Source organism: Biomphalaria glabrata, chromosome 10 (assembly GCF_947242115.1).
Source record: "Biomphalaria glabrata chromosome 10, xgBioGlab47.1, whole genome shotgun sequence".
Taxonomy (NCBI): Eukaryota; Metazoa; Mollusca; class Gastropoda; family Planorbidae; genus Biomphalaria; species Biomphalaria glabrata.
In genome coordinates, this window is record NC_074720.1 from 20,854,134 (window position 1) to 20,880,218 (window position 26,085).

The following is a 26,085-nucleotide window of genomic DNA, read 5'->3' on the forward strand; positions in this document are numbered from 1 at the left end:
GGGCAATAAGCATGGCTGCTATGTTCAACAATTTTGATGTAGTGTAGTTAGGAAGACAGAATCACTTAAGTGGTCAAATTTAATAGCAGGCCTTATTATCTCTGGATGTTTATTTCTCAACATTAGGGGAGTGGGGTTGCAAAGTCAAGTTGTCTCTGATTAAATAGTCTGCCAAGTCAAATCCTAGGAATATCAACACAAAAAAATGCTGAATTACAATGTTATCGAAATGGTAACACCATATTTGTTGAAAGAAATATTTTCCAGATATCTAAAAATCAAAATCAAATTTATTTTTCATGATATTCATCCCTGAATAACAAAAAAATCTGAATTCTTTTCCAACAAGAAGACAATTATTTACAACAAATTCATTTCAATCAGTCAACAGAACATGACATTGTACACTGAATGCTTCAGTCACAACAAAATTAGCATTTTACTGTTAGCTTTTCTTGTAAATTTTCTACTGGGCATCTCTCTCAATATCTTCAAAGACCAATTCATTGGGGAAAAAATCTGACTGCATTATTCTCTCTCTCTGAGCACACATCTCACTTGTACAACATTATCTAACAAAGTTCATGGTGGGTTAATGCTAAACGGTTTCTTGCTTTAAGAGAAGACTACTACTATATATCACCATCTAACTCTGCTACTGTGTTTAAATAATGTGTTGTGGTTTTGACCATAGAACTGGACTAAGGATTTTGAACAAATTGATTGCACAGCAACAACAATTAAAAAGAAAATATTACAAAATATTTCAAATAGATATGCAGGGGGGGGGGGGGTACTAATCAATTTAAAGAAGAAAGAAAAGTGAGTATTTTAGTTGTACCAATGAACAAATATGTTTGCCTATAAGCTTACGTCTGGGTTTTCAAGTAGAAATTGAAACAATTATATTGTCTATTATCTAAGTTCAGTTCAAAATATAAAAGAAAAAATTACTGCTTTATCTTTAATGAAGAGAACTCCAGAGCCAAATCTATTAATTCATGACTAGATGAGCTGTGAGATTAAACTTCGGCTTGATATGGATTAAGAATGCAGCATAAACTTGAAATTGTCCTTCAAAAGTAATAATTGCAATCTTAAATGCAGAACTGATTAAAAACTACTGTCACTCTAAGAAACACTATCCTAGTTCTAAATTAGATCATTATTATTGAACCTAATGAACAAACATAAATAGTGTCTAGTTTGGGTCAAATAAGTGAAAGATTTTAATACTGTACCATAAGTTTACTAAAGAACTTATCTAGGTAAGCAAAAACTTAACCAGACAAAAATAAACTTTTTTTTTGTTCAATGTGTTAAAAACTATCATTGAAATGTATCAATGAATAAACACAATTAGATGCCTACTTGTAGTTTGTACTGTGAATTACTAAGAAAGACATTTTTTTTTCATCCATGTGTTCACAAGTTAAAATGCAACAGTAAATCAAAAATATCTTCAATGTGGTTTTCTAAAAAAAATGGAAAAGAAAAAGAGGCTAAATATGTGCAAGCTTCAAGAGAGCAGATCATCAATATTTTGAAGTAGATCATCAATAGGTTCCACATCATCTGTGACATTGTAGTCATAGCCTTCATCTTCAAAGAAATTGAATTCATCTTCTAGAGATGGACGACTTTTCTTCTTGGAAGGTCTGAAAGGAGATATCAACATTAGCAATATAGCAGAAAAGTTCTTTTTGTATTCAACAAAAGTTCAAACTATGTAAAAAGACATGTAGTTAAGAATAGAATCCTGTCCAACAAAATAAGTTTTATATAATTTAGTTTGATACTGAGTAGATAAATGTATTTTACGCCAATGTTTGTCTAAGTTGACAATGCTGCCATTGTTCAGTTAGAAGATCTCATTTCAAGGTCAAGGTCTGAGACCCTTCATTACAGAAGGCCACAACAATGTCACAAGCTGTTGGCAGTAGTGACCAAGAGTTGGCTGCCACATGGTACAGAGCTGTGACATGGCAATGAGCTACAATGTCACAAGCTGTTGGCAGTAGTGACCAAGAGTTGGCTGCCACATGGTACAGAGCTGTGACATGGCAATGAGCTACAATGTCACAAGCTGTTGGCAGTAGTGACCAAGAGTTGGCTGCCACATGGTACAGAGCTGTGACTTGGCAATGAGCTATTAGTCTAAACTGCCCACAGGTTGTAACGTTACAGTTCAGTAGTCAGGCCTTCTATGATGATAGGTCTAGTAGAGCTAGTTAGAGACAGATTGACACATCATAAAATGAACTGTGTAGGCCTCCAAGCCAGTAGTAGGCACGCTTTAGTAAATGTAAATGTAAATGAACACCATCTATTACTAATAGCTAAAATGAACCATGTTAAAGAGTTGATGTGTAGCTACCTAATTTTACATTAACCACAAATATTATTGGGCTTTTGAAATAATTATTTAATTTATTTTTGGAGTTCATAACTGGCATTCAACATGTCATGCACAAAATCCAAAAAGAAAAAACAATTCATTATAAATATTTAAAAACTACTCAATAAAAAAATTACAGAAACTTAAGCATCTAATATATAAAGTAGAAAGTAAGGCTTAGGTATGTATGTCCCCCTATAGAAATCAAAACCATTTGACCGATCTTGATAAAACTTGGCAGAAATGTTCCTTGGGTACCAACTTAGACAGTAGTGTATGTATTGTAGCCCTTAAACAAACTTAAGACCCTCAAAAAAAATAAAAAGTTGACCAGCTCTATGAAAGCATTATAACTTCATCGATCTAGGCCATGTTTACACGAGAAAAGATCGAAAGGATGTAGATCTAATTTTAAGAATTTCACTTTGCGCAGATAGTTTTTTACTTTGACACATGAATATACAAAATAAAGTCCGTTGATTTCATTATTTAATAAAATTAACCTTCAAATTTGTGTTTCATAAGCATTTTTTACATAAATTCGTTCCTTATATCTGCATATGTAGAATTCCTGATGAGCATTCTTTCATTAGACAATACCGTAATGTTACACATCTTTCTATTCCTAGATCTAAAACTCTATTTCAACTCTAACATGTTATAACTTCTCTTCGCAAAGATAGTTTTATACTTTAACACATGAACATACTAATTATAGTCTATTCATTTCATATTTTAATAAAATTAACATTCAAATTTGTTATTTCTAAAGCATTTTTCATGCATTCGTTCGCCCTAAAGCTTCGAAGCCATGTTAAGGTATATTCTAATATTTTCATTAATTCGCGTACATCTAATTAAAAAGATCACGCATGCGCACGTGCAAAATGAACTCTATCCAAGCCAATATTTAACTCTAGATTACTCTAGATCTATGTCTAAAGATCTACTTTATTCTGTAACACATGAACATACAAAATTAAGTCTATTCATTTAATTTTAATCAAATATATATAGGCCTACAAGCAGTTATACGCAAACAAAAAACCAGCGGGCTGCGGGTAATATATGTCTAGTTGAAAATATTTTTTATATGTATGTTAAATGTTTTTTTTAACACAATTAATGTTATATTTAGGTTAAATTTTCCTTTATTACACAAGACTTACTCTGTATCAGTGCTAAAAGTGTCTAGTGTTGGTGATAGAATTCCAGTCTGATGTGATGGTTTCACTCCAGATGGTGTTACTGTAATGGTATTTGTAGATAATGCTACAGTAATGGCAGGTTTCTGAGTATGGAAATGTGAAGACGAGGCACCATGCTTAGAGTCTTTCATTTGAGAGGGAACATTCCGTGACACTGACGATACAGTGGTGTGCTGCGTTGTAGATGGTGGCTCCAAGTTGGAGTCACAACTCTCTAACTTGCTCTTGGTGCTGGTGTGAGCTTGCTCAAAACTTTTCTTTCGTTTGAACAGTTTTTCTTTTTTACCACTGAGATGACTGGCTGATTTTAATTTCACTTTATGGGAGAGTTCCCCAAAGTCTGAAAATGAAATAGTAGATTCATTTTCTTTAGATGCTTGAAAAGAAGTTTTTTTATCGAAGAGTCTGTTAAATTGTGATGAGGTTGATGTGATGCTGACTGGCTCTTGACTTGTTTTCATATCGCCTGATGAATTATTTTGATCTGTAACACATAGAAGAATCGTCAGATAGTTATCTATAATGAATACCATTAGTTTCTCAAATATTAGAACTTACTGTAAACTATATAGAAAATTGTTCAACATAAGATGAATTACAAAATGAAATAATAGTACATCATTGAAGTATGTTGTTAATACTATTTCTTTGAAGACAACTTTCCTAAACAGCTTGAGTGAACATTTGAAACAACAAATTTCCAGCTTAAGATTCCACTTTGAGACTCTTAGTTCAGAAGTTGAGCTCCTGCTGACAGCACATCCTAGATTTCTATTGTAAAGAGTAGGACCATGGGACCAACTTTGTGCTGTCCCAACTTAGAATTCAGAGAAATACAATAAAAACAAGTATTATTTTTTAAAATCAATTCCAACTTTATAAAGCTGATGGTGGTCTCGGAAAAGATCAGAATGAATATGATCACATCAGTTTCGATTGCTTCTGATAGAAATGGCATTGTAAAAAGAAATAGGGGGCTCCAACACGACATTTGCATTATTTGTGCAACACTCTATCAACAAGGATTCTAGTTAGGAAACTTTCCAGACTTCCACCCACCTAATTTTTTCCTGTATTCAGTAAGGAATGAAAAAAAAGTTTGCCAAACACTCTAGATGTCTCATTAATTCAACAGTTAGTATCAACACAGAAATAAATTATACTTCAATCCATAGGAGTAAAAACTCATTCATCAATCTCAAAGAAATACTCTTTGCTTACCAAGATCAAAAACAATAGGTTTAAATGCAGGTTTTGGTTTAGTTTCAATGCTGTCATAAGGTTTAGTCCTATCTTGTCCAAGAGTTGTATTCTCTGTTCCATTCTTTTGGGACTGCATCTCTTGTCTTCGGCGACGCTTTTCTGACATAATTTCAGAGAATGATTTGATGTTCACCATAGTAGAATCTGTTTGTTCAGAAGGCTGAAAACAAAACAAGTTTCAAACATTTAAGGTTATAGAAATAAGAATGATCGAGGATTTACTTTAAAAGAAAGAAAAACAAAATCCCCTACTATTGAATAAAATCAAATTCCTTTAAAAATCTTGTTTTAAAAATGTTTCTACACAGGCATTGCTCTAAAACACTTGCCCATGATCCAAGGTACCAGTGGCACTTATGAATGTATTGGAAATCTGATGAAGGTGATAGTGATAGAAATTAAACCTTGTTAAGATAATAGATATGGCATGCTAGGCCAATGTCAACCACCAACTGTCTTTTCAATCTTCTATGTGTATTGACATAAAACAAATAGTTTCAAATAAAAGAGAAATTTAGAACACCATTAATAGCGTTGCACCTGGGACAAAATAGCTGAGTGTGATAATCGATTTTCAATTGTGCTTTTAAGATCTAAACCAGAAGAAAGTGGCAACGGGAGCCACTAAGTACCTACAGATGGAAGGTAGGAGTATTCAAACATTATTAATTAACCTCAATCCCACTTTTTCTACATCTGTAAACGTTATTCATCTATCACTGAGAAAAATTCTTGTCAGACAATTTATCAAAAGAGATGAATTTTGTTTCAATCTTTTTACACGGATGGCTCATCCCATAAAGCCACCACAAATGGAGGAGCTGGAAAACTTATCGAATGGCCAGATGGAGGAAAACTAGAAAAATCCATTGCAACTGGAGAGCTCTCTGACAGTCACAGAGCAGAAAGGGAAGCACTAGCACTAGCTGCTACCATGCTAGCAAATCATCCAAGTTCCCCTCACAGTCAGATTGTCTTTCTAACAGACGCAAAAACAACCCTCCAAAGCTTGCAAAACTCTGATTCCCCTTATATTAAAAACCTCAGAACAGCACTTACAAAGCTCAACAACAACAGCAAAAAAACTGTTATTCAATGGATACCAGCTCACATACAACTAGCAGGAAATGAGAAGGCTGACACACTCGCCAAGAGTGGGAGAACAAACTCACAAGTAAACTCTGCACTCTATCCAGAAGAAATGAAGAAATTAATTGTAGATAAAATAAATGAGAAATGGACGAGCTCCCATCCAAATCACAAGAAAGATGACGCTTACTATAAGCTATCCCGACAAGATCAACGTCTAATCTTTCGAATCAGGACCGGACACAACAGAATGCGACAACACATGTACCGGAAGCTCAAAATTGGAACCAGTGAAATCTGCCCCTGTGGAGTATCACCAGAAAATGCCGACCACGTCCTCCAAAACTGCTCTCTCTACCAACAGGCCCGTATGGGACATTGGCCCCAAGTCACCCCAATAGAAAGAAAACTATATGGAGAGCTCCCTGATTTGGAAACCACTGCGCAGTTCATCTCATGTATTGGTCTAGTCATATGAACACTCCAAAATAACAATGAGAACGATGAATAAGAAGAAAAAGAAGTTTCAATCTTCAATACAAAAAATACAATCTACCTCTACAACTTACTTTGACAACTGTTTTAGTCTCTTTGACTGGAGAAATAGTTTTCATTGGGGCTACTGCCAATCCAATCCTTTGTTTGATGTCTCTCTTTTCAACAACTGGTTGCAAGCTACTGATTCTGCTAGCATCAAGCTTCTGTTCACCTTTAGCTGACAATGACAATCCGGCTGACCAGACTGCTGCGATTGGATGTCTCTCTTTCCTGGGAGCTGACAAAGGCACCAGGGCTGTTTCTGTTTCTTTAGCCTTCACCTCCAAGCTCTTCTCAGCTGCTGTATATAGTGTTTCAATTGATAAATTAACAATGTTAAACTTAGCACACTAAGTCAAAAGTCATCATTTAAAAGTAACACTAATAGTTAAGCATAAATATCTGAAATTTGAGAAGGTGTTTTAATTTACTAAAGAATTAAAACATGTTTCTCTGTATACAAAAAAACATATGATTATTCCCTTGAAAAGCACTTTTTAAACTGATTGGAATGAGAAGGACTATTCTATTCTGAAAGGAAACAGTGACCCTTAGGTAGATTGCAGCACAGAGCTACACCCTTGCAGAGCTTGCGATACCCCTCATCCCCACACTGTATCAGCACTTGATGTTCTTGTGGATACATTAACAACATAGATGGAAAAGGGGGGAAGGGGGGGGGGGGAACGACGACTGCTGTGCAGGCAACATCATTCCAATCATAGCTTAAGTCCAGGCATTCATCTCATTTCTATGAGATGATCCATATTCTTTATATGACTGAAGGAGGCCATAGTTATTAATATTTATATCTATATCTATATCAATGTATATTTATTTTTTTATATTTATAACAAAGCTTTGTTAATATAAATAAATATATTCTAATACAAACTGTTATGATTGTGAACAGGATGTGAAAATAAAAAAAATGAATGACTACATACACATTGAATTCTTCATTGCTGGGGGAATGTAGATCTGCCGTTCGGTCTTTGGTTTCTTGAGGTTTCTTTCTTTGTGCTTGTGTTTATGTTTCCTACTCACTAGAACCTTCTCCTCCTCACCTGGAACCACAGTATCACGTTGGGCTATCTTAACTAGATGAGGAAAATAAAATCATCTTCAGAAATTTACATTTCATTTTCATGCTTTCAATTCTCAATGACAATACAGCTGTGAAGCAAAGTGCTGAAACAATGAGAAGTCCAAAGCAGCACTGGCAAAACTTAAAACAATGTGGAAAGACAAAGGCATAGCCCTCAACACCATCAGACTGATGTGCTCCCCAGTTATGGCCACATTCTTATATGTTTGTGAGTCTTGGATGCTGACTGCAGAGCTAGAGAGGAGGATCCTAGCAATGGAACTGAGAATCTACAGAAAGATCCTAGGTAACAGGTATCACACAGGTATCACAAATGAAAAGAATTAGAGACAGGGTTATTACAGCGATTGGACCCCATGATGACCTGCTAACTACTGTCAAAAAATGCAAACTAAAGTCTATGGCAATATTACAAGGTCTTCAGGGCTTGCAAAGATCTTTCTTCAGGGAAAAGAATTAAGAAGAAGAAGAGTCAGACAAAGTAAGCGATGGGAAGACAATATAACAAAAATGGACAAGCCTGCAATTGGAAGAGGTTCTATCCAAGGCAAAAGGAATGGAGAAAGACAGTTGAAAAATCTTGTGTGGTGTCCAATGATCCAACAGACTAAGGGATAGATGAAGGTGATTAGGAAAAGACTAAAAAAAATTTGTAGGAAATATTTTGTAACAATGAATGTAAACTGTTCATTTTTATAAAAATCAAAATATAAAAAATGAGAATATATTTCAATGTATTCAAAAATGTTACAAATTACAATTCCACAGGAAGCCTTTATAAACAATAGGTAATAAGTATAACATTGTCAGGAAACTTAATATCTGATTTCTCTTACATTTGAAACAGATGAGCATTTTAGATATTCCCTTTTTTTTTTGGCATTAGGATGTGGCTTTCATTTTTACTTAAAAGCCTATTAACCAAATCTACATTAATTGTGTACACTAGAAAAAAAAATCCTGCAAAATGGTCAATTCCTAGTCAATCTAGTTTAGATTGTAATTAAAGAGGCCTCAGTATTGATTGTACTTCAGTTTTAAAAGCCATCAATTTAAAAAAAATACACTTTTTTTTTTAAATATTTCAAAAGCACAAGGACCACAGTATTGAATTCAAGGATTTCTAGTCTCAAGTAAATAACTAGAAATAATTCTTGTGAGAATTGACTCTCTGCACATAAAAGATCTCTGAATTTAAAATCTGAAAAAAGGGAATGAAAATTTCAGATTTTATGTATAAAAAAAATATTTAATCTGAACATTGGTGTAATGTTTTTGTGAGAGAAAAAAAACAAAAAAACAATTCTCATGCATAGCTAAAGACAATTGAATCAAACAACTTAAAAAGTAGAGAATAGTATTAACTTACTCTCACTAGGAGCTTGAACAGGGGAGGTCACAACATTTCTTTCTGGTGCAGGTAAACTTGAGTCAAGCGGTAATAACTTTTTGTTCTTTTGAGCAAATTTCTTAAGCCTTTTCATATTTGTGTTGGCTTTAGAGCTGACCACCTCATCTGTAGGAATATCTAGAAATACCCACAAAAATACTATTTACACTAAATGCTAGGCTCTATGATAAAAGCTAAGCTTAAGTCTAATGTTAGCCTCTGACAATATTTTTGTTCTCTTTTTTTAACCTTCAGAAAATAATGACCTATTCAAAGAAATGAGCGTATTAGTTTCAAGGTAAGAAATGGAAGAAACTATACATTTGAAGTCATTTGTTTAACCGGAAGCTATATATCACTGTCATTGAATACATTCTTTTTGGCATGTAAAAGTCTAGGATTTGTAACATACAAGATCAGCATTCAATTTGGAGAGCTGAATAGCAATGTTTGTTCCCTCAATCAAAGGTTTAGGTTCAAACCTAATCAACCTGACAAGCACCTTACAATTATTGTATTGGGCTTGAGCTAGATTTCTAATCATTTCTGACTGAGAGGTTTTACCTTGCCAGATAAGACAAGAAGTTTTAACTTTTGGTATAGCTTTTTTTAGGAAGCACTTAATTTTCCTGTGTTTCAGCTCTAGGTGCTATGTTAAAGCCAATATTTCTGTAGTTTTTTTTTATTTTAACAAACATGAACAAATGTGTTTGCCATTTTTTTTTAACATTTATTTTTGCAACACTTTTAGATTAATAGCCATGACCCTTGATTTTTTTTTCTTTTTAAACAGAGAATCAATAAATTCATAGATCTTTATTAAATTAAATTAAAACATAACAAGGTTACAAAGATAGTTTGTGTGGAAACACAAACTCAAACTCAAAATTGGCCTCCAAAGTGGTCCACCCAGGCAGGTAAAAAGGCAGGTATCAATATTTTCAGAAAGAACATCAGAATTATATTTTATCAAAGAAAAATGACAGAGAAGAATGGAGAAAGAAGGTTGACAGATCTTGTGTGGTGCCCCAGCGGTCCAGCAAACAAAAGGATAGGTGAAAGTGAATGTGAAGTTAGATGTGAACCTGGCCTAACTGATGTCTTATAATGAATATCTAATTCATCTAATTGTTTTGTAAAGGGTCAATCTCTTATTCAAATCCTAAAAAAAAAAGAAAAAAAATTTCCGTAAAAAAAATAATAATTTTACTTTAATTAAGTGTTCTGTGGTATGATCGTAGTGCAGTTCATGTGATAACATGAAAAATTATTTAGTAATTGTTGTTTTAAATTATGTCCAACTTATATGCATACCGGTACTAAATAGTTTTTTTCTCTTAAAAAAAAGTTAACTTTATTTTTGGGTAAATGTAGCAGTTAGTAGGACAGAACTTACATAAATAACGTAGCAATACAAATGTAAAAAAAAAAAAAAAATTTTTAAAAAAATAAAAAAAATCGAAAACCATTTGCAGAAATGTGTTATAAAATATGTCAAAAAGTCATCTTCCCTACTAAAGAGCCTCTAGTGTTTGTTACTATTAATAGTGAATAGTTGTGTATTTGTATGAAAAACTGCTTGCATAAGTGATTTAAAAAATTAGATTTTTCACTTTTAGAAAAGAAAAAAGCAGCCGTTGCATCAGAACTTTGAATGGACTAAAATATTATGATGTCGGATTTTCATTATCTTTTCTAGTTTATGAGATCTAAACGGGACGGACGGATAGAGATTTCACACAAAACTAATAGCGTCTTTTCACCTTTCGGGGGCTGCTAAAAAAAATGCAAACAAATAAAAAATAAATAAACACAGAAAATTTAAAGAGAATTAATTAAATTCTATCAGCAGAAGTTACCTTCTGATAATAAAACCTTTCGCTTTTTGTTAGCTTCTTTGATATTATCTGATGTTTCTGTTGGACTTTGTTTCAGTGAAGATGTTTCTGTCGGACTTGGTTTCAGTGAAGATGTTTCTATCGGACTTGGTTTCATTGAAGATGTTTCTAATGCAATAAAAAAAAATGTACATGAAGAAAAAACAAAACTACAGAGTAAAGAAAAAAATCTATACAATTAATTAGTTTTTTGATTTTAGAAACAGAATAATAGACATTTGAATAAGTAGCAGAGAGAAGCTCCCTACTTTTAAGCTAACCTTTTTGCTGCTCTGCTGCTAATTTCCTCATTTTTTCTTGTTTGATTTCTTCTAATGTTTTGACTTTGACTTCAGCTAAGGGATCAGCTTCTTTATCAAGGACAAGTTTTGGAGCTTTGACTTTGACTGGTTTTCTTTGCACTTCTTTGTCTACAGATACAACTCTCTTAGAAAGACTAACTAGACCAGGCTGAGGTTTCTTTGACTTGGACAAACTAAGTAGCCCAGTCTGATAACTCTTCGATTTGGCCTGAGAACCAGAAAGGGTTTGAGATTTGCCAAGGCGATCATGGACATTTAGAACAAGTGGCTGCTTGACCCGACTGGACACCAGGTCATCTGAATCATAATCTTCATCTGTGACTTTTCTTTTCACTCTTTCCACTGTTCTCTGTCGCTGTTTAGTTTCTAAAAATGAAATTTTCACTGGATCAGATTTCTTCTTTTTCATAGGTATTTTCTCCTTCTTCAATTTCTCTGTTAGAAAGAAAAATAAAACATAATATAAGGCACTGGTTAAAAAAAAAGTGTATACATGTATGTTTACATATTTTATTATGTCTAATCTCAGTAATTAATCAAATATTAATCTAAAACACTTAAGGAATTCATGGATGCTCTGGCTCAAAAGTAGAGATGATAACCTAGAGACCTGTGCTCAGAGAGAATCTCAAAGAGATTATAGAAGGCCTGTATGTGGTAAACTGTACTCTTTACATTGATGTGTCTTACCTCTCTTTTTGGAAAGGTCTTCAGTTTCAATTTCTACAACCACTCTCCTGACATCAGGCTCTGTTAAATGTAACAAATTTTGTTTATAGGACTTCAAAGCAATTGGTGTTTATATTGGAATTCTATCAAAATTCATGTCAAATATGACACAAGTTATTACAAAACTGAATAGAATACAAAAATATTTTTTTTATTGAAAAAAATTGTTCAGCTTTCTTAAAGACAAAGTAGTCGTTGGTGCAGATGAAGTACACTTGACAAAGAGGAATATGTGGTTAACACAAACAGCTAACTACCTTTTACTTTCCCAAAAAATTGTCAGATACTCAATAGAAGTACACTTGACACCTATATAAGAATAACTATTTCCCTAACCAAGCCACCCCATCAAATTATCTTAAAAGGTTAGTTCATCCTTACCAAAGTTCTCTCCTGAATCTTGTTCAGAATCAGATGACTCAGCACTGCTAGAGGAGTCACCATCAGATGACTCTGACTCTTCAGATTCTTCCTCAACTTCATTTGATGATGATGTGGCAGCACTCTCTTCTGAAGTTGATGAGCTCGGTGCATCGATAGGACTGGACACTTTCTTCTCTACTATTGGGGTGCTAGAATTGGTAGGTTCAGGGATTTTGCCTTCAGCTGAGATAATTGAGAAATGTAAATGTGTGAAACAAGCTCAGTGAAACAAATCTATACTTAGCATTTCAGAAAAAAAAAAAAAAAAAAGGACTTGATTAATGCCAAAGATAATAGAACAGAACATATAGACAATTAGATTTACCTCTTTTTTTCATCATAGATTCAAGAGCTTTCTGTCTGAATATTTCTTCCATAGACATCACTTTGATATTTTCAATGGAGTCTTCAGAATCTAAGGCATAAGAAACAATCAATGAATTAAAAATACACAAATATAAATTTAGCTTTTGTGTATTTTTTAAATGAAAGTTATTATTCTTACTTTATTTTTTTAGTTTTAATATGTTGGCTATCTGAAGATATAGTCTTCAAAGAAAAGGCAAAAACTACTTTTACACATGAGTTAATCTGCTATTTTAAAGAGAAAAAAAAGGAGGTATAAATGTGCGAGTATCACCTGAACTAGAGTCAGTGCTAGTAGAGCTCTGATTGGCTAAAACAGCTTGTGTAGGTGCACCTAGCCTGTCTTTAACACTCAGGTGAGATTTCTTTTTTAACTTTTTCACTTTAGCAGGTTCCAGATTTTCCTTGGGGGCAGAAACTTCTGTTTTCTTTTTTTTCATTTTTTTGTGCACCACAGGTTTTACTTTGACTGGTGATTCAATGGGGGTGGCCTTTTTTGGGGTTTCACAGTCCAGATTGTCTGTGCTGCCTTCAATTGTTGTCTTGACTTCAACTGTGGCTGTATCTGGTTGTTTCACCACATTGTTCTTCTCTAGTACCTCTAGAATGATAACATGAACAGAAGTGAATACTAATACAAAGTTTATTCATAAGCCACAACTCCTTAACATTTTAAAGTCACATTTTAATTGAAATCGAAGTACAATCAAACTTATTTTCAAGCAGTTATAAATCTCATGAAGATTAAAAAAATGCTTTGAGGTTAGAAGATAAAATGAATTGGTTTAACTACATTAGAAGATAAAATGAATTGGTTTAACTACAACTTTTTGAAACATCTACCTGGTTTACTGGTAGAAGCAGGAGTGGCTGGTGTTGTTGCTGATTCAGAGTTGCCACTGTTTGAAACAGCTGCTAAAACATTATCATTGGAGCTACCAGTAATCACTGTAAACATAATGGGAAGAAAAGATTCAATGCAACCCTTTAGGTTGGTCACAATGCTCCATGCTTTCTTTTGTTATTCTTTTTTTTTATCCCATTGATTGAAACAAAGCCTATCACTATATCAAAATAGCACAGCGTTCTTTTAGTGTACAATGTTATGGACTAGATTGACAAATGAAATGAAATGTGTAAGATGTAACTATATTCTCTTTTGAAGTAATGTCTCTAATTTATAAGATAAGTGAAGACATTTCCATAGCAGACCTCAGTGCACACACTAGTCTTGAAAATATCTTAGCTTTAAATTATTTAGTCATTAGCTTTAAATTATTTAGACACCATTCAATGTTGATTGACAAAAAACTACAAAACTAACCACTGAAAATTGAATTTCGAGCTACAGTTTCTGTCATAATATTAATTGCCATAGAATTAAGGTCTGCATAAATTACAGTAGATGACTAAATTTTAATTGGCCTTTTAAAACTAATATTTTGAAGTACACTTGAAACTAAACTTTTAAATCCTAATCTTAATAGTATCCAAGTACATTCTAACAAAGTCTAGCTTAATTGATTGTAAAGATAGCCAAGGTCTAGAGATTTTGTACATATGCACTTATTTCTAAACATTTGTTTCAACTTTAACAACTCAATGGACTAAAACTATTCAAAGGCAGTCTAACTAGATTTTAAAGAGCACACTGTCTAGGTTATTTTTTTCAAATGCAATTCTAAAAGCTAAAATACAGCTAATGCAAGGTCCTCTACATAAAAGTATTTAAGAGAAAAAGAAAGTTGCAACACACCTGTAGTAGGTCTTGGCTTAGAGTGTTTGTATGAGCAGTTTAATTTTAAACATCCCGAGGGCTGAGACTCCCAATAACATGGAGTTTCAGACAAGTCTATCTGAAGCTGGAAAACAAAACCACAAATAATATCAACATATCTAAATAGCAATTGGTCTACAAATATCTGCTCTTGCTTATCTGTTTTCACTGCAGTTCATTACTTACTAAAGATTTTCAGTCTACTTTCATTTTCGTGTGAACATTTTAAGTGTTAAGGAAAAATCTCGTCATGTTTGATAATAGATTTAAATCCAATGCACTAGATTAGTGATACTCAAACTAAGGCCTGTGGTTAATATCCAGCTAGTATTAAATATGAGTTTTTAGTTTCAACTCTCAGACAAATATGAACCTTTACCTTGAAATCTGAATGTCTAAACTTGCACATTGGTCTTAAACAGTTTCCCATTTGCCAGTGCTGGCAAATAATTTTTGCAGTTTTTGCACTTTCCACATGTCGGAAAGGGCATGCTGATCCCTAAACAAAATTTGAAACAATTTAGAATTAATTTAATAGGAATTGTGAAAAAATGAACATATATGTGAAATTCTACAATGCTTACAACTAATTTCATATAATTATAGTTTATAAAGGAAATGCAGAACTTTTTTTTTTATTTAAATGTATAAAAAGTTATAATTTTAAATTTGTTAACAACAATTATTGGACACATTTTTTAAAAAAAGATATTTAGAACCAGACACCGCCTCTTGTTAAACTCTAAAACTTTTGAAATAAATGCACTTGTGTTTTCACTTAGATCAATAGCTAAATACTTAAAATACCCAGAGCAAACTGTTTTGAATGTGTTCTAGTTTACTGATAAGAGAAATAACAGTAGTCCTATGTGAATGAAATAGCTGAAACAACATTTAAATGCTTTATTTCACTCATTTCAAAAGGTGTTAATTTCTTTCCCTTGTTAAACCAAAAAGAGAAATAATCAGAAACTGAACTTTCAATTTTCTTATCAGTTCCATGCTTTTGACACAGAACTTACAAATCTCTTATTGTTTCAAGGATGCTGATATCACTAACTTTTACTTTCAGAATGCAAGGAGGTTAAATTGTATATATATATAATATTATCCCCTCTGAATTAAAAAAAAACATCAGAATACAATCCCTCTGAATTACATTTTTGATGTCATGCATCTTACCTTGGCACAAGATGAAGTACAGAAAAAGTAGCAATCATCACCAAGTGAACTCATCTTACTATCACAGGCAGCAAGCAATAATCTGAGATATCAAATGCAAATTGCCAACATGACTTTTTAAACAAATCTGGGTGGATAATATGATTGTGGTGGGTTTTTTTTTCTAGCTTGGACAGATATTCAGCTGCTTTAAGTTCTAGGATTCAACCTTGAAAAGAACACACACAAATTATTTAAAGTTTCAAATTCATTATAAAACAACATTAATTAAACAATGAAAAATAATAGATTGATACAAATTTAAAAAAATAAATTACATAGATTTTTTAAAATGTAAACTTATATATTAATCAAAATATAAAAAAATACTTACCTTTTATTTATTAATGTCCTTTACTTTTTGGACCAATCAAAATCCAAATCATCCAATCAACTCTAAATTCACAACTTCACTTTTCAAACTACATCTAGAGATGACTTAGCAGCAGTCAAAGTTTCTGTTTTCTTTTTTTTTTTTTTTGTTCTCTTTTTTTTTTTATTAAATATATTTTTTTCATAACATTTCCTTGTTTTTTTGTTCAATTTTTTTAAATAAAAAATTACATGAACTTATCATTTTCAATGTACAAATTTAAAGTTTTTACTTTTAAAACTTTTGTTAACAAAAACGTTTTTTAATTCATTTAATAGACAAAAAAAAAAAAAAAAAAGGTCCATTTAGGTCATATCCTAAATACCTCAAATGTGGCTAAAAAAAAAATAAAAAAAAAAAAAAAAAAGGGGGGGGGGTGACATAGACGATTTAAATATAAAAAAAAACTTTAGTTGTACAGACAATGAAAAAGCCATCTTCCAGGAAATAAAGGACAAAAAAAGAAATAATTTTGTTCCATTACATTTTTGCTTTTGTTTCCAACACTCTCAAGAAAATTGTACTAGACAAGAAGTACACAATATCAACCAGACTAGTCTAGACAAACATATAGTAATACCCAAATATAAAACAATTTTCCATAGAATACCAACTGCACCAACTCAAAATTTCAGAAATGGTAATTATTTTTAAGAAATCATTCAAATTCATACTTTGCTATAAATGTTAGCATCTAGTAGGCCCTAATCTTAGATGTTTGAACACTTTTATAAAAAATAACAACTTTCAAATTTTGTTTTCCATCTATGCCCCAAAGGCCAACTAACTGGATAATTTAATTTGAAAAAAAAAAAAAACTTATCAAATCTGAACCAAGAAATTTAGTCCTTTTGAAAACCCAAGCTGTCTGAACATTTGTAGAAAACATTTGTTGAGGGATAGCACATAAGTTAAGTAGGAACTTGGCAGGACTAAGGCATGATAAAACATTTTAGACAAATCTATGTGTCCAGTAATATGTTTTGAAAAGCCAGAAAGAACTAGTTTGTAAAACTCTTCTATTGTTATGTAGGTTTATAATAAAATAGACTATAATGACACCCAACTGGACACAGCAGTCTCTTTTGGCTGTATGAAGTCCAGACACACATCATTAATAGACACAGGAAGCATGTGTGTGTACTTAATGTAAGCAATGGTTAATGTAAAAAAATGTGCTCAGAAAGGAAAGATCCTGGAGAAATAAACAGCAAAGTATGCAACTTTGTTCACTCATCACAAAGAAAATGGATGTAACATTATTTGTGATGATAAGAAAAAAATAACTACATACAATATTTTTTTTAGGCTTTACTTTTTGTACAGTTTTTATTTATTTTAATCATAATGCTTTTTTTTTTTAAATATATTTCTTTACAGAAACATCAAGTATGATAGAATAAGAAGCTGCACTGAAGATCACTTCCTTTACATAATTTTAGATGTAATGCACAACCTTTGTAAGTGAAGGGGATTCAAAGGTCTATGATCAAGTCAAAGCTTTGAATGTTTATGGAAACAGAAAAAAAACTATTTTTTTTAACGCATCAATCATGTCTCCAGACATTTGAGAAAAGCAGTTTACTAAAACAATTTAAGGTCTCAGATGAGCAATTGTTTTACTCCCCTGGAAGAACACAAGGTCATAGCTTAATGCCATATATTTGCATGTTTACTCTCCTCTAATTTCATTGCGACATTAGAGAATGTAGAATCATTTATAGTTGATGATAAGGATTAAAATATTTATGTAGAATCATTTATAGTTGATGATAAGGATTAAAATATTTATTCATTTGTGTGAATTTATATTTTGGGCAAAAACCTTTTTCTAATATGCATTGTTGAGAAGATAGGACAGGAGCAAAACAGTGACTTGTTACTGCTTGCGAAGCAGCTAATAGCAAAGAGAAATTTAGATGTCAGTGGCAAGATTAGTTTAGTTTTATGGATTTTTAGCACATTGCACAATTTAGGCCATGTCATGCCCATCAGTGGCAAGATTAAAATACAGAAATAGCATGGGAATATCATGACCCCAGCAACATAACAAGCCAAGCAGCTAGGAAATAAGTATCCCAGAACAAAAGGTATACAATAAAAAAAGTGTTGATGAAGTCTGCTCTATCAAAATAAGATTTCCCTCTTTTTGGATAAATGGCTGCAAGAAAATGCAAAGATTGAATTTAATGATAATAAAAAAAAAAAAGACTTGAGCATATAATATACAGAATGCTAGATGTTCAGAGAGGTGCTCATTTAGAATAATTTCCAGATCAACTTCCTTGTATTTCACAGCTGTGAAGACAAGAGATTTTAAGTCAAAAGATTAGACAATTGTATTTTTGTATGTACCCTGCATTTATCAAGTTTGTGGATTAAGGCTATATTTTGAACTGGCCATGTTTATGCTAATGAATCTAATTTACGATAAGGATTCATTTTATTCATACTTCATGCTTTTTCAAAGGAAAAGTTAAAAGGATTTTCAAATTTAGTTCAGAAAATGGAAGAAAGATTACAAAGAAAGGGCAATAATTTTCCAGAGGCTGTGAGTAGATGGTTTAATGAATTAAATTTTCGATAATACATTCTGGAAAAACCCTACTAAAGTATACTAAATGCAGAAGAGTCTGTTGAATGTAAAAAAAAAAAAAAAAAAAGAGAAATAGGATGCAAAGGATCTAATCATACATACAGCATATCTGACGTGTGCTAGTGCAGAATGGAAGTATGTCCCACCTCTTTTTCCTAGACGCCCTTCAAGTTTCTGGCAATGGTTGGATAAATGCTTACATTTTCTACACATGGCTAAGCAATAGCTTTATACTTGTTTTGTTTTTCCAACAGATAAAATGTCCTGCCTTCAACAAATTATGTTCTAATAATTAAGTAGATCCCAATCCCAAGACAGTAACAAATCAAAAATCCAAAAGAATTGTCTGGTCTGATTATGCTGTAGAGGTTTTAAAAGTGTTTACGTAAGACACTTAGTTAGTTTGTATAGAGACACACCATAATTGATAGACTTTGAATGTGACTAGTGACGTCATGATTTAGTTGGGTTAGAGACTACCTAGAGACATAAAGTCAGTTGGTGTTAGGATTTCTTAGGGATAACACATATTTATAGACAGAGACTCGACTGTGGCCTTTTAAGTATTAAATCATCATCTGAATCGTCTAACAGTTTGGATATAGTTTCTTCACTTGTTACTTTGTGTAAGTCTATGTTGTGTTACTTTGTGTAAGTCTATGTTCTTGTTAGTCACATTGAATATGCCCGCACAAGAAACTCAGACATCTCCAGAGTAATCTGTCGAAGTCAGACAGGCATCAATAACTACAAGACAGAAGACTCATCACACAAGCTAATATTGAGGAATTAAAATAAAAAAGAATGTCATAAAGGCAAGAAGATAAAACATTCAACATTCATGAGACCACCCTTCATGACAAACTGAATGGCAAACAATTCTTTGGGCAACAAAGGTCACTGTTGACTATGGAAGAAGAAAGCAAGATAGCCAAATGGCTAATTTAGGCTTTGGCAAAACCAGATTAGAAGTTAAAGAGACTGCAAGGGCCATCATAAAAGTGAAAAAACAAATACAGGAACAGATGATGGTGAATATCAGGTAAAGTAACCACACTGACAGTGGTCATATGATTTTTGTACCAGGCATCCCAAACTCTCTTAAAGTCACTTATGCCTTTAGGGAAAGAAAGGGCACTTGTGTCACCAGAGGCAGTGGAATCATTGTTTACCAAATTCCAACAGACCATGAAGGCTATTGATCCCACAACACTCACCAGCCCCGAGTTAATATTCAATGTTAATGAATCTGGATTTGCTATCAACACAAAAAACAGCCAAATTGTAGCATACAAAAGGAGTCAAAATGCTTACAGCATCTCATGGAATACAAAAGTTACTGTTCTTACAAGTTGCAGTGTATATATCCCTCTCATGTTAATCATAAGAGGGTAGATAAAAAAAATGGAATTCTAGGGAAAAGTAGACTAGGCATTATTGGTGAACCAAGTACCCTACACCCAAATAGGTGGGATGTCAGTTATACTCACTGAGCTGAGCGTGTCAAGGTACGTTTGGAATAACAACTCTGTAGCCACTAAAATGTTGAGTGGGAAAGAGCATGAGACCACCTAACACTCCTTCACTCCCTCCCCTTCTAGCAAATGAGGCATTTTTACCATTGGTAAAGCCTTTAGTAGTTCTGAGTAGTCATATTTGTCATAGGCATATTGAATATCAATGAAAATCTCATTTTGAACACTTCACTGAAAAATCAGTAACTTCAAAAATATAATAAAAAGCATTTTGGCTATGAATGAAATGCGAGGTTACGAAAGCAAAAAATATATCTATTTATAGCATCATACTATTTGCGATAAAATGATTGGTCAGCATTGTGGATTTTTCCAAATATTTGACAGTATATATCGATTATAGTTTTTAACATTAACAAAATGTCATATTACATGTATTTTTTTTAGCTTTCTGTGATTACAAGTCATGGACATTTTCTACACATTTATTTATTGTTTTTAAAGCATTTTGATACTAGAAATACTAACTAAGTGGACTTCAATTATAGATAGGCATTTAGCCCAAAAACTAGATCAAACTAGTCCAATTCTGCCTCAATCAAAACAAAGAGCCCATCTCAAAGAAGCTAGGACACAAATTAAAAAAAAATTAAAATTGATGATCAAGCTGCTTGCAACACAAATGTAGATTTAGCTGTCAATAGTTTATCTTTAGAGGATGTGACTGAGTTTAACGTCAAGATTGTCTATTTCTAGATCTAGCTCTAATTCTCTACAAGTCTATACTAGACTAGATCTAAATCTAATGATCTAATTCATTATCTAGATTTAGATCTAGACTAGATTATTAAATTAGATCTTTAATGAGTCTAGACTAGGTCTAATTCTAGATAATAAATAATAGATTCTTTCTTTAAATTGACAAGTATCTAAGAATTCTAGATCTATATTATAGACCTATTGAAATCTAAATTGTATCTAGAAAATTTTGGTTTAACCTGCACTGTACTTAATTTCAATGTCCATTGTATTGTTTATACAGTATATTGTAATTCAGTTCTTTTAGTCTACCACTGAATGATTATAACTTATACTCAGCAGAGGTTGGTGAATCACTTGGTACTGGATTTCAGACTCCAGTGGCAAAAAGAATGGTTGTTTTAAGGGCTTTGTTGAAATTGCCTAGGTCACCTAAGAAATATACTGCAGTTGTTGAAGGTCTCACACAAATACGCTCCCCAAGAAGAAGTAAAGCTCTCCACGACATAGCCTTTCTGCGCCTACCTGAGAGAAGAAAGCTCATCTTTCTAAACAACATTAATGAAAGTATCAAAACCTATCTATGATCCACCAGCAAAAAAAGGAGTCAGACAAGTACTCTGCAGTATCCTTAGTAAGTACAACAAATTCAGAGGATGTGCTACACATTTCCAACATTTTGGTCATCCAAGAAGTTTTATGTCCAAGTGCAAATCAGAACAAATTGCAAGAAAAAAACGAAGTGATTGCATTGCACAAAATGCCTTGGAAACAATGTAATACACAATTTTTACAGCAGAGAGGATGTCTCAAGAACTGATCCAACTCAATCATCTGTTAGTGCACGAACAGGAAAACCTAAACATTTCATGCAGAAAACGCTAAGGCTAATACTCAATTGAGTACTCATACCATCACATTAAAAGTACCGTTCTCAAAGTTTGCTAAATTGAAACCATTTATAAATGACAAAAGCTACTCAACATAATAAGATGCAGTCTTGCTTTTATGTGAGTTCTGTATGAAGATTTTTCTTTATATAGAGGGCATTAATAAATTTCTGATCAAAAAAGGACATAGAGAATTGACATTAAAAAATCCAGCTTCATCACTTTACTTAACAGGGATCCAGGTCAGTCCATGCAGTGAGAGGTATTACACCTTACACTATTTACAGAAAAAGAAGCTGTTTCTGCTTTCATTGCAGAAATTCAGATGGCAGTCAGTGTCTGCATGATGAAATATGTGGATTTTGGAAGGTATTCAGACTTCAGAAACACAATGGTAAGTACTTGTATTTATTTAGTTTTTTTTAGTTTTTAAATAACCACTTTACAATTATTTGAGAAAACACATTATTTATTCATTTTAAAATTACTTTTAACTGATTTCTAAATGTAATTGTTTATTTTTCTTCAGAGGAGCAATATCAGTCAAATCTTGAAGCCTCCTTGGATGTCAGTCCCAAGTGCTCAAATTTAAAGGTAAAGAGCTTTTACATATACGCATTTTTTAATTTTTCATTGAATCTTATGTTTATTGTATAAGTTGGTTTTTAATAATATACCCCGCTAAATAATTTTTGACTAATTTCAGTAGAATTTAAGAATTTAAGCATGTTTTTTTTTTCAGGCCCAAACATTTTCCAACACAAATCAAAAGTACATTGTAAATAGCTGTGTGATTGTCCAGTTTGGGGAAATATTCTATCCAAGTATAATTTTTTTGTACTGTGTACCTTTTACTTTCAATAAACAAGTTCAAAGTATGTTGTAGATTGAAGTATTAATTTTTTCCAACATTGCTGGTAATTTTTCTAACAGGAGTTGTGATAGAAGTCCTGGATGATCAGCGCAGAATTAATTTTTTTAAAAGGCACAGAAATAAAAGAAATATCCAAAAGTTCAGGATATACAATTAGTGTATGCAGACATGATTGTTACTGAAGTGATGGCAATAGTTTAAGAGAGTGGAGAGTGGAAGGTTTTGATTTCTGAATTGGTCAAATAAAATTTGAGCACAGATTTATGAGTTTTCTTTTCTATATTTTTTTTAAACCTATTTCTGTGTGTTAGACTTTAAAAAAGATATAAGATATATATATAAGTCAATGATTAAAAATAATAATGATCATTAACTTGTGCACAGATAAGACCAAATTTAAACTTTTAAACATTATCTTAAAAAAATGGTGTCCCGTGTAACACCCGCAACATTTTGTGAAATTAAAGCAGCATTTTTACAAATGGGTATTTTATGATTAGAATATAATAGTGAAAATAATCAAAAGTCTGATGGATCACTTTAGTGCAAGAATAAAATAATTTCTACATTCTCACTGAATATCTTTTTAAAAAACTTAAACATGTAGTGTCACAGGTGCTAAGGTGTCCCAATTTTTTAATTGAGCTCAAATCTACCTTTTCTATGCAAAAGCATAAATTTCAGTATCTAAAGACTAATAACAATAAAGACAGTTATATTATGCTAAAATACAATGAATTTATTAATTGGTTTTTGTTAAATTATCAAAAGGTGTCCCGTTGATGCACTTGTGATGCAAAAGGGGGTACCCCTTAAATGGACACTGCTGTCAAAATCTACATCTTGCAATTCATTTTCTACTGATAAATTCTTAAAGTACACTGTTTGAAGAAGTGAATACAGTTGAAATGAAACCAAAAACTTCCACTTTAATTTTTAGCCTAATGTGACACTTTTTGGCACCAGTACTGGAGAAACACTCAGATGTAGATTAGAGTATCAGAAATTAATCCTTACCTAGTTTTGCCAGTAAAAAAAAAAAAAAGATAAGTGTCAACCACTAAGGAAAAGGTTAGAAACTGCACTCCCTAACCTTATATCTGACTGTAGTAAACACAAGATAATTCTAGTAAGTACAACAAATTCAGAGGATGTGCTACTCATTTCCAACATTTTGGTCTTTCAAGTAGTTTTATGCCAAAGTGTAAATCAGAACAAATTGCAAGAAAAAGACGAAGTGATTGCATTGCACAAAATGCCTTGGAAACAATACCTAATTTTTACAGTAGAGAGGATGTCTCAAGAACTGATCCATCTCAATCATCTATCAGTACTCGAACAGGAAAACCTAAATATTTCATGCAGAAAAGGCTGAAGGAGGCTTATACTCAATTGAGTACAGGTCTAGAGGTTCGAGAGACTGTGAGGGCTATGACACGAGCCAGAAAAAATACTGGAACAATTGGTAGTGAAGATCAGGTACAACTTTCACACCGTCAATGTAATATATGGTTTCCTTGCTAGGCATCCAGAACTTTCGTTACGATTGCCCATGCGACTGGATAAAGACATGGCTCTTGTATCACCAGTGGCATTAGAATCATGGTTCAACAAGTTCCAACAGACCATACAGGCCACTGACCCCACAATATTCACCAGCCTTGGGCATATATTTAATGCTGATGAAACGGGATTCGCTTTCAACACCAAGACCTGTCAGATTGAGACAAACAAAGGAAGCAAAAAATGTTTATAGTATCAAAGCGAAAAAAAAATCGCAAGTATCAGTTCTCGCATGCTGCAGTGCAGTGGGGCAGTACATTCCTCCAATGTTGATGCGAAAAAAAAATCTCAAGAATCAGTTCTTGCATGCTGCAGTGCAGTGGGGCAGTACATTCCTCCTATGTTGATTTATCCCCACAAGAGGATCTCTCAGAAAAATTTGCTTGAAAAGTTTCCTGAAGCCTTACTACAAATGTCCGATAAAGGATGAATAATTCGGACAAGCAAGAACTATTGTGTTCCCATGTCCACTTTGAGTGGACGCTCTTAAAAAAAATAATGGGAGAGATGAGAAGACTATATAATTATTAATCAAAGGTATGCCATCATTTACATGAGTACGCTATATACTTGTGTCTATCGGAAGCTGCTGCCAAACCTGTTTCGGGAGCGATACTTAACACTAAATACTTGTGTCTGGACGATAGCTGGTATCAAGCCTGATACATCACTAGCTCTGAGCTAGGTATGGTTTTTAAAAATTGTTATAATCAAGAGGGCATGGACCCCCTCCATCCACTAATCATAGTAAAATAGTGGAGGCACTCTAGTGGTAAAGAGTATTAGGTCATATATCACTTCTCCTTCACTCCCTCCCCTCCTAAATTATTCTCCCAATAGAGGCATTTTGGTACGGCCAGCTCTACAGGTAACACTGTTGTGTCTAACAACCTTGGGGTGATGTCAGAAGACGTGAATGAAGTTGTGGAGTGTGGGAAAGGTACTAGCTGATGTTCCTGCACTGGAGTAAAAAGAAAATGACTTGGCAGTGAAAATTAAAGATTAAAACATGTTTTAGATATTTTCTTTGATCTGTTCCAGCCTTCCATTAGCCTGATCGAGCTTACTAACCGTGGGGGGATTTGATCAAGAAAAGTACACTTGACAATACCCACCCTACACCTCAAATTTAATTTTAACTAAGCGTAGTGATGCATTAAAGTTAGACTATATTATATATATCCTAAACTAGTGTTAGCATCTAATAGCCTGCCTTAGGACTTAGTCTTAGTATTTATAAAGCCTTAGTAAACTTAGTGTAGACTGTAGACAGACTTTTGACTTTGAGTAACTATTCTCGACTAGCTTAAGCTTCTAAAGTGAATAAGACTCTAGACTTTGGCCTTAGTCAGGCTTTTAGAATAATATGAAATCTAGATCTATATCTTATCTATTATTGTATTAATGTCTACTACTATTAGTATTAGTATTACTATACTAGACTAGACTAACTATTAGTATGAATATCAATGAATATGATGATATTAAATAAAGTTAGACTCAAGTTACAAGACTAACAACTAACAAGTAAGTAGTCAAGTCTCAAGTCAGTCAAGTGCCAATACTCACGCCTCAGTCTACTGCTACTAGAGTAGATAGACTCTAACTTAACTTAAACTTAGAGTAAGTTAGACTCACTTAGACTTTAGAGTGTCTTAGACTAGAGTTAGAGTGAGTAATCCTGACCTATCCTATCGTTTTAAGTCTTATCGATATTATTTGCTCAACAATTCCCTGAGGCTTTTAAGATATGTAGATCTTAATCTAGAATATAGTCTAGATCTAGATCTAAAAGTATTAGAGTAGAATCAGTAGATGTAGAAATGAAGAGCTAGATTTTTTCTAG

General features: G+C 32.9%; 1 protein-coding gene across 4 annotated transcripts; it reads right to left on the reverse strand.

Moving 5' to 3' along the window:
• Positions 1 to 272: 272 nt before the first annotated feature.
• LOC106067414 (zinc finger CCCH domain-containing protein 11A-like) lies at positions 273 to 26,085 on the reverse strand. 4 transcript variants are annotated; one of them, XM_056045276.1, is made up of 17 exons: positions 25,878 to 26,085; positions 15,671 to 15,752; positions 14,868 to 14,987; positions 14,468 to 14,573; positions 13,555 to 13,659; positions 12,986 to 13,312; positions 12,671 to 12,760; positions 12,304 to 12,528; positions 11,884 to 11,943; positions 11,152 to 11,628; positions 10,853 to 10,999; positions 8,973 to 9,131; positions 7,443 to 7,595; positions 6,528 to 6,796; positions 4,828 to 5,029; positions 3,568 to 4,090; positions 273 to 1,658 (listed from the first exon to the last, which is right to left on the reverse strand). In XM_056045276.1, exons 2-17 carry the CDS (start codon positions 15,722 to 15,724, stop codon positions 1,520 to 1,522), a joined length of 3,156 nt encoding a protein of 1,051 aa, XP_055901251.1. In that variant the 5' UTR covers positions 15,725 to 15,752; positions 25,878 to 26,085; the 3' UTR covers positions 273 to 1,519. The 4 variants fall into 4 exon arrangements, with proteins under 4 accessions (XP_055901251.1, XP_055901253.1, XP_055901250.1 ...); XM_056045278.1 differs by lacking the exon at positions 25,878 to 26,085 and adding an exon at positions 16,044 to 16,349 and having other exon boundaries at positions 10,853 to 10,969; positions 15,671 to 15,878; XM_056045275.1 differs by lacking the exon at positions 25,878 to 26,085 and adding an exon at positions 16,044 to 16,348.